This window comes from Neltuma alba, unplaced genomic scaffold (genome assembly GCF_004799145.2).
Source record: "Neltuma alba isolate B1F8T4 unplaced genomic scaffold, ASM479914v2 tig00005722_pilon, whole genome shotgun sequence".
In the NCBI taxonomy this organism is placed as follows: domain Eukaryota; kingdom Viridiplantae; phylum Streptophyta; class Magnoliopsida; order Fabales; family Fabaceae; genus Neltuma; species Neltuma alba.
In genome coordinates, this window is record NW_021634207.1 from 347966 (window position 1) to 356791 (window position 8826).

An 8826-nucleotide genomic window follows, 5' to 3' on the forward strand; every position below is an offset into this window, starting at 1 on the left:
CCATTTTTCATAATTTTAGATTTAATATTGGAATGAATAAACAAAAACAATAAATCCTCTTAGATTAATATTTTTTTTCCCACATAAAGGAATTTAATTATCCCAACCGCCCACGTTTGACCAATACTTGGAATTTTTTTGGGGAGGGCATTTAAGAGATACAATACGTATAAGTCAAAACTCAAAAGACAGGGTCTTTTTTATTGGCACAGTCAAGCGGCTCTCAGGGAATCCACGTGTCCAAACACGTGATTTCGAGTGCGCCTCGTGCCTACCTGAATACCTTCTCGTATGGAACCCAGCCCCTGCTGGCTGCTGCCTTCTCTCCGATCCTGTCTGAGGGAAGGTTCAACTCAAGCTCGCAAGCACGACGTAATAGTTGCGAATCCATTCGATTCCCCTACATTTACAACTACCCATTCTTCCCCTGTTTGCTTCCCTTCCTGTTGACTTTGCCCAATCCCTTTCCTCTCAGCTCTCTCCTCACACCCGCGGAAACAGAAACCATTGGGACCGTTTGATGGAGAGTGAGGTTGCACCTTCCTGATACGGGAGGCTTTGACTCGGCTGGCGAGTCCTTATTGGGCACATACATGCACATACGGCGCTGCAGTGATGAGAGGAAGCTTCTGGTTCAACCGTCGTACGGAGCAGAGATTCCGGCAGTTTGCCATAACGCCCGTTAAATCATTGAAGATCAAGCTCCTTCTCTGCTGTTGCATTTCCTTAACGGTGATCGCCTTTACCAGCAGCGCTTCCTCCTTCATGGCATGGACCAATGAACGCTCCGCTCTGCATCACTCGTCTGTTTCAGGGTTAGTACACCGCTGCTGTCTCAATGTTTTTTGGATTATTGTTTAAATAGATTAATTACTTAGTATATCCTCCATATTCTGGGAGCTGTAGTTTCTGTTTTGGGCAAACGTGATGAGAAGTGAGAACAAGCTTGATTTGATCACGGCGCTTGCCACCTACTATATTTCCTAAAGACCACTTCGGTTTTATTCAGAAAGTGTCATAACTGGAAAATGTCTGCTTAGAGGAGTATCTATAAGAGTCCCAGGTGAATTACGAGCAATTAAAGTTCTGTTATTATTAACTTCTTTTAAAGTCGAGCGTCTGTATTTGGAATTCTAGAAGCGTGTTATTGTCTGCCAAAATAGAGGTATATGGAAGACAGGTCTTCCGCCAAGTAAAGTGGGGATTTCTATCAGTCTATGGGGCACAGATGATAATCGAGGGCACTGTTCACTTCACGAGGGGCACAGCGCTTATTTCTTTGTCGATGTTCAATCGATATCCTCCCACTTTTGCAAGAGACTGACTTTCGTTGTTAACTAACCGTCTGATTTTGTTCACTCAAGTTTCTTTCGGGTGTTTAGTTGATTAAATTACCTGGAGAGGTCATGATTTGTGGTGAAGTGGCACTGCAGCTGACCTTTGGAATGACATGATGAGGCACATTGGAAGGTGTAGGTTTTCTTCGGGGTCTAGTGTTCCACAACTTAAAATTACGACCTTGAGTTGGAGCATTTGATGGTTCTTCGGCTGACTCAACAGTACATCGTGCTTGTTGAAAATATCAACTTGATCATCAAAACGCTCTTTTCTCTCCCCTTTTCTCGCATTTTTTCTTGTTGGAAATATAGAGATAGGGGTTGCCTTGTCCTCTGTGATTTTCATTTTATTTTAAAGTATGGAGTGTAGGTTGCTTGACATTTAGGAGAACTCACTGTTTTCCCCTAATTTCTTCCCAGGAAAGGATATTCTATTGTAATGAACACATGGAAGAGATATGATCTCCTAAAGCAGTCCATCAAGCACTATGCATTGTGTCCTCGCCTTGAATCAGTGCATATAGTGTGGAGTGAACCCAGTCCTCCTTCACATTCTCTTATGAAATTTTTGCATCATGTAATACAGTCAAGGTCTAAAGATGGGCGGCATGTCGAATTGAAGTTCGATATAAACAAGGACGACAGTTTGAATAATAGATTTAAAGAAATCAAGAATTTGGAGACAGATGCTGTCTTTTCAATTGATGATGATGTTTTCTTTTCATGCTCTTCAGTAGAATTTGCGTTCGATGTTTGGCAAAGTGCACCAGATACAATGGTGGGGTTTGTGCCTCGATCTCATTGGGTGGTTTCATCGGTATGATGTTTATACTCTTTTATGTGTATGCTGTCTATCATTCCTCAAATTTTTGGTGGGATATCATTTGTGGCTATGCTTTTAAGCTGAAATGTGAGAATTTTGATCATAATAAAGCTTGGGCATTGTCAATACTTCATTTATTTGAACTTGGCGTGCATTGCTCCCTTTCTCCATGGTTGGGGATCCCCTGTTTTGCCGTTTTTGGGGACACGGTTGAGGGTCCATTTGAGCTTTGAACTTTGAACTTTGGTGCCTGATTGGCATCAGAATGACTGAATGACCAATTGCATATAACTTAATGGATAAATGTAAGCCTTTGAAGTTGCCTTAATCTCTAGCTGGAGAGTAGGGATGTATTATGGCAATGTTGGGGAGGAGCTAATTTATAAAGGGAAAGAGAGTTGAACTTCTGTAATAGATGAAGAAAATTCCTTCTTCATTTGAGGAATCATGTTATCAAAAAGCTACTAATATTTTGTGACTATCCTATTAATCTCGAGATTGTGAACTTAAAAACTACTTTAGTATCTAATAATTTCTTTTTATTTTAATAATTCTGCAGCCCTTTGGGGACCTTTTCAAGATCTACTTAGCTTTAGTCCTGTGGCCTGGCGAATTTCTCAAACTTCTATATTTAACCTTTCAAATCACTCAACATGTTTGCAGAGAGGTAATGGTGAAAAATTTAAATATGGTGGATGGTGGTCAGTGTGGTGGACGGGTACATATAGTATAGTGCTCTCCAAGGCAGCATTTCTCCACAAAAAGTATTTCAGTCTCTACACAAATGAGATGCCAAGATCCATTAGAGAATATGTAACCAAGAACAGGTTCCTTCTCTGACAACTAATCACTTGCTGGCTTCTTGATAATTGTTCTTGCAACCTATCTAACTTGAATCTTATGCTTAATAATATAACGGACTTTTCAGGAATTGTGAGGATATTGCTATGTCTATCCTTGTTGCTAATGCTACTGGCACACCCCCGATATGGGTTAAAGGTATCTTCTTCCCTTTCTATATATGGATGGGTGCACACAAGGCATTAACTATGTTATTTCTTTCAACAACCTCCTACGAGTCTAATGATTTCTTCTTGTTTTGCCCTGACATTGGGTGGTAGGCTATAAATGATATGCAGTGAATTGTATTATACAAATGCATATTTGTGCTTTCTACTGGTTTTCTTGCAATGTGCTTTCTATGATTGATGCTGGCAACTCGTAAATTGTCCATGGAGACATATTCTTTTTTTTTTTTTTGTCTTTCTAGCAAAGACGCTATTTGACATTTTGGTGCCATAAATGAAGCCCTACCTCTTACCTCACTCTATCAGTCAGATGTTAGGCAATGGATTAAATACCATGAACTATTCATCCTCCTTTCTTTTTAGGATGCTGGCAATCACCTAATTTTTCAGGTACAGCAGCATTGTTACTGGCCTCCTTTTTAAACTTCTTAACGGAAGAGTTCAGAAAATCAAAATTTGTCTGATGCTTCATTCAATATTTTAATTCAATCTAGAAAAATAATTTCAACTAATCAGGAACTAATATATGCCTCTCAGAGAATTTACGATCATTACTCCTACTTTTTCTCGATCATTGTCATTCTGCTATATTGCTATGCTTGTCAGTCTAAAGGAGTTCTAAGATTATAGTCCAGCAGAAACCTAGGAAATTTCTTTTGGCTGCCTGCTAGCTTTGTAGTCCATTGAAGTTTGGGGTCAATGGCTTTGTAATTGCCCGAGGAATGTTAAAACAATAATTTCATAGGGTTTCGCCAAATCGTGAAGTTCCATTTCATCGGCCAATTCTTGACATCGTACCGTCCTTTTGTAACAACCTCATTGGAAGAGTCTTCAACGACTTAGTTTGGTGCATTTCACCCATACTTGTATGTAATTGCTACAGGAAATATATACGAAATTGGATCAACTGGCATTAGTAGTTTGGGAGGTCACAGTGATCGAAGGACGGAGTGCCTCAACAGATTTGCTGCGGAGTATGGGCGGATGCCATTGGTATCTACTACATTGAAGGCTGTTGATGGCCGCAACACCTGGTTCTGGTGATGCTGACTTTTTACTTTACTTTTCTGTTGTAGATGTTCCTGTGTCTTCAATTAGCTCGTTGATTTACTTGATTCTTCGTAGTTTTTTTTTTTTTTTTTAAGGGACAATCACACACATGGGGGAGGAAACTCACGCACACTCTACACCCACAACCTCACCTAGGATAACTGGCGACCTCCCCCCTCTTCTGAGGGGGCGTAGGATGCCATTGTGTCGCTAGGCCACTGGCGATTCTTCGTAGTTAATTAGCCGTACTATATTTGATTCTTACACGCAATCCATGCATTTTGGCGTGGGTAGTGGATTTAGCACATTTCTTGGATCAATCTATTGTATTGCTGACATGGAATACCAGGTTATTGGCGCCCTGGTTCCCTCTCTTTAATTGCAATCAACGGGGAGAAATTCTAGTTCGGAATGATTTTTGACCATATTTATAGCTATAATGAACGTTTAACATTAAGAAAAAAATGCCGGTGAGCCTCCATATGAATGCCCTGGAATCACGTACAAACAGAAGATGGTTTGCTGCGGGCATCAAGGACGCTAAATGTTAGAAATCCAAAAGATGAAGGAAACTTAACTAATGGGAAGCGGAATGTTTGAAGCCCAGTAAGCAAAACGTGACATAACTGGATAAAAGCACAGAAATAAACGGTAACGTGTCATTGTTGTTGTTGAGAGTTGTCTCTGGAATATAGAGGATAACAAGTATCTTCTGCGCCGGTGCACCATAGGAAAGTGGCGTACTTTGAAGTGTAATGCCAATTCTCATTTTCTTCTTCGATGGCCTTCAGATATCTCACCTCTGCTCCCCATAGATCATTCCTCACCTGCCACAGGAAGTCTGCGTATCGACAGAATGCCTCCGCATCTTGTGGCTCCGCCGCCACGGACTGACTGAAGTAATTCTCTGCTCTGCAAAACCCACATTCATTTCTTAGGCAATTACTACTTTACAACTATGAGTAGCTTTTACAATAGACAATGCCTGCACAGACACACCAGTAAATGAGTACCGAGAAGTGACCCAAAAGATATCGAATACTAATATTAATGGATTGGCATTCGATGTTCAAGCTATGCCTAAGAATGATATGATAAGCGCCAAACATTCCTCTTCACATTCCACCGTGTTATAGACTTTCCAGAGTGTCTGTCTGTGTCAGTATTCTATCCGGTGCATCCCCCCATTCTGCTGACAACAAAGACAAACATCCACCGCAACTAGCTAGAATGACATCGCAGTCATGAGTGAAAATCCATTCAGTGACCACCATACGCAACCAAAAGATGGCAACACACCTATTCGTTTTCTCTTTCCGGCCAAGCAGATAAGTTTAAAATGGAACGGAGAGTCATTTCAAGCTAACTAGATTATAATATAAAACGAGTCAAGTTTAAGAACTTACCGATCATGATCATGGACAACAAGGTAAAGGAACTGCGCATAATTAGAGAGTAGGAGAGAATTGTTGGGGTATTCATATAACTGCCTTTTGTAATGGAGATCAGTACTCGTATATTGCTCGTATTTATTATTTCTTTCGATCTCCTCGGACTCGGGAGCAACAAAATGTACCATTGGCTTTTCGTCCAAATTCTTGGTCCCGCTTTCATCACGCACCCTCGAAGCTTCCTGCACAGTTGAATTCCATAACCTCCCTGCGTCTCTGAACCCCTTCTTATTCTTGTTCTCACTCAAGGTTTGAACATCCGTGACAATTGATGTAGGAGTAACTGAAACTCCAGTGTGAGTGCCCATTGAGTATACAGAGAAGTTCGCTAAGAGAACCATCGTATAAAGCATGAAACTAGGGGTTTTCCAGAAAACTTTCTGGAATAGCCAAACGAAGGAAGCATCCATGTCTCTGCGAAACTTGTTCATGACATCTTGCAAATCTTCGCGGTACAGGGTTTCGCTTCTTTCCAGGGCATAGTTTTGGAGTTCGTGGTAGATGAATAACATGTAGGAAAATGTCTTTTTCACCGAACAGCAAGTGAAATCGCTTGCTTCCTTGAAGTTCTTTTGCCATTGGAGCTTCTTCTTTATGATCCGAATCGATAAAGGAAGTTCCCTACAGCTCAATTTCCTAGCCAAATTCATTCGTAGCATCGCATCTCTTTCCGGCCAGCTCGGTGGCTCCGGTTCAATGCCCAGTTCAGAGGGTTCTAGAAGATCAGGCTTAATCGTCGGAAATTTCTCTGAGGAGCCTTTGCCTGAAAAATCTTTGAAATCTCCGTTAAGGGGGGCCTCCGATTGATTGAATGCCTTTTCTGCTTCCTGAACCAGTTTCATCATTTCGGGGTCCAAAATATCATCAGAATCTGCGGGCGCAGAGCAAGCTCGCTTTCCTCTTTGCGTTCTGAAATTCTTGAAGCCGGCAAAGGGAGAGCGGGAAACCAATCGATGAAGCAGAGCGGTGTGAACACTATTAGAAAGATTTCCAAGTGAAGGAGAATGAAACGGAACAGGCGGCTTCGGGGAATGACAGAGAGAATGAGGGGTTGTGAGAAGTGAACTCTGCCAACACTTGAGATTGGGAGAGACGGTTGGTATCATATTCGAATCACCAGGTTCACCGATGAAATGAGAGAAACTGGGAATCGCCTAAAAGGAGCTCATGTCATGACAAAACACAAAAGGAAATGACTCGACTGAGCCGAAATCCCGGGCAGGCCGCGAAAAAGGGTTGACAGATGTAAAAGCCTCCTTTTCGAATCAAATCTCGAGAAAGTAAGGAAGAGCGCGACTTCGTCTGGATTTAATAAACCATGAATGGAAAAGCAAAGGATTTGGAGTCAAAAAGGATGAGGAGAGGAGAGTAGAGGATGAGAACTAACAGGGGCTGGAGGGCATAACAAGGAGAGGGTAAGAGGAGGCGGTGCATTAGGAGGAGGAAGTTACCTTGGGGAGGAACGAATTGGTGGGCAAGGAGAGTGAAAGCGAATGAAGGAAGGAGGGGGGGGGGAGTGATGGGAGTTGAAGAGTGGAGGTACAAAGAAAGGAGCAGAGAAGAAAGCAGGAAGGGGGCAAAATTCGCAGGGCAGCACGAGAGTTTCGTTTGGGGTAAGCGGAAGAATAGGGAGTGGATAACACGTGGGGCCTGATGGCAGGGGACCAAGATATTTTTGTGGGTCATACATATCACTTTTAGTTCTTGCCTTTTTGGTTTGGGATACTCGAGACTCGCCCTCCCGTGGAAGTTGGAACCCTTCTCCCTTCCGACTCGGGCGAATCGCGAATCGCTTGTGTTTTCTTTTCTCTGCATTAATTAAATATAACCTCCTCATAAGTAGTGGTATTATTATATTGTCTCCCTCTCCCATATCCTTCATTCAGTTTTCTTTCCTCGTATCACGTCAATTTTTCCGCAAAGCAGCTACTATAATCTCTCTGGCATTTAACTTGATGAATTTAGAGCAATAATGGCTATTTTTACATCTCAAAATATGTGATATGTTTCTAAATATACGCCATTAACTACGCCAACAATAAGGGAGAACAGTTGTGATTATTTGCAAAGAAGCCATTATTTGATTGTGGTTAGATTTAAGTGGCGCCAACTTCTTTATTGGGCCTGCCCCAAAGGAATGGAACTGTGCAGTTTTTGGAAGATGCTAATCCAACATCAATGTAAAAGGAGCTTGGTCCGAGACAGAGTGGACAATCAAAAAAAGAAGGATCAGCCCCACCAAAGTTCATCAGGGCCAGTGGTATTTGCCCCACTGATAGTTCTCGTGCTTCGCAACGCTCACGACCTCTTCTTACGTTGGAATGTCTATCACATCTTTTGAGCATGCATGGGTACATATTACAGTATAAAATGCCAACATTTTGTGCAGAAATAAGGAATTCGTTTATTTTCGGGGTCCTGCAGCTGTAACAACTCATTCCTCACAAATGTTACCAACACCTTGCGATACATCACGAACACGTTACAAAAGTTGCGGTCATTCCAAACGCCCTTTTACCATGCTACACATAGCAGCAGCAGCAGGATGATGGAATTAAAAGTAAATAAATACTACCTTCGGTTCTTAATATAAGGACTCGTCTGACTTTTATTTTAATTCTAAATATAAAATTCCAATCCGTTATTTTTTTTTTAAAAATAGTACTTGATGAGTAAGGATATTTTAAGAAAGACAATACCTATTTATTACAAATAACTAATTTAACTAATTTTTATAATTTAGTCAAATTAGTCAACTAATAATTATCAACTGTAATTGTAAGATTCAAGCCATAAAGAAGCTTGTTAGCGTCTAACTATTTTTTGTCGCCTACGAGATTCACTCGACAATTGTTGGTTAATCAACATTTTAAACAACGGTTCGATTAGAGACCATGGAGGCAACTTGCTCATGGGTTTTTAGCGCAATCTGGACTGCTGCTCCGCTACAGAAGCCGAACTAATGCCCATCCAGACCGGCTTGCACACATGCTAACAAATGGGACTATCCAAGATTATGTTATATACAGATTCCTTGGAGGCTTTCAACTCATTAGTGCGAGACTATATTATAGATCATCCTCGGAGGTCTCTTATTACAGATAAGAGAGAGATAATCTAAAGAAATTGGTCGGTTA

The 8826-nt window shown here is 41.3% G+C and overlaps 2 protein-coding genes across 6 annotated transcripts; one reads left to right on the forward strand and one right to left on the reverse strand.

Annotated features, from left to right (window-relative positions):
• The first annotated feature begins 250 nt into the window (after window positions 1-250).
• LOC114748438 (glycosyltransferase family 64 protein C4) lies at window positions 251-4591 on the forward strand. 2 transcript variants are annotated; one of them, XM_028936834.1, is made up of 6 exons: window positions 251-815; window positions 1758-2154; window positions 2824-2987; window positions 3089-3159; window positions 4072-4228; window positions 4334-4591. In XM_028936834.1, the coding sequence occupies exons 1-6, from the start codon at window positions 616-618 to the stop codon at window positions 4392-4394; spliced, it is 1050 nt and encodes a 349-aa protein (XP_028792667.1). In that variant the 5' UTR covers window positions 251-615; the 3' UTR covers window positions 4395-4591. The 2 variants fall into 2 exon arrangements, with proteins under 2 accessions (XP_028792667.1, XP_028792668.1); XM_028936835.1 differs by having other exon boundaries at window positions 252-815; window positions 4072-4591.
• On the reverse strand, window positions 4331-7276 carry LOC114748437 (uncharacterized). Of its 4 annotated transcripts, none has more exons than XR_003740468.1 (3): window positions 5645-7276; window positions 5238-5375; window positions 5069-5150 (listed from the first exon to the last, which is right to left on the reverse strand). XR_003740468.1 is itself a non-coding variant. In XM_028936833.1 (2 exons), exons 1-2 carry the CDS (start codon window positions 6793-6795, stop codon window positions 4898-4900), a joined length of 1404 nt encoding a protein of 467 aa, XP_028792666.1. In that variant the 5' UTR covers window positions 6796-7272; the 3' UTR covers window positions 4331-4897. The 4 variants fall into 4 exon arrangements, 1 of the variants encoding a protein (XP_028792666.1); XR_003740469.1 differs by having other exon boundaries at window positions 5238-5463; XR_003740467.1 differs by having other exon boundaries at window positions 5238-5550.
• Window positions 7277-8826: the final 1550 nt, after the last annotated feature.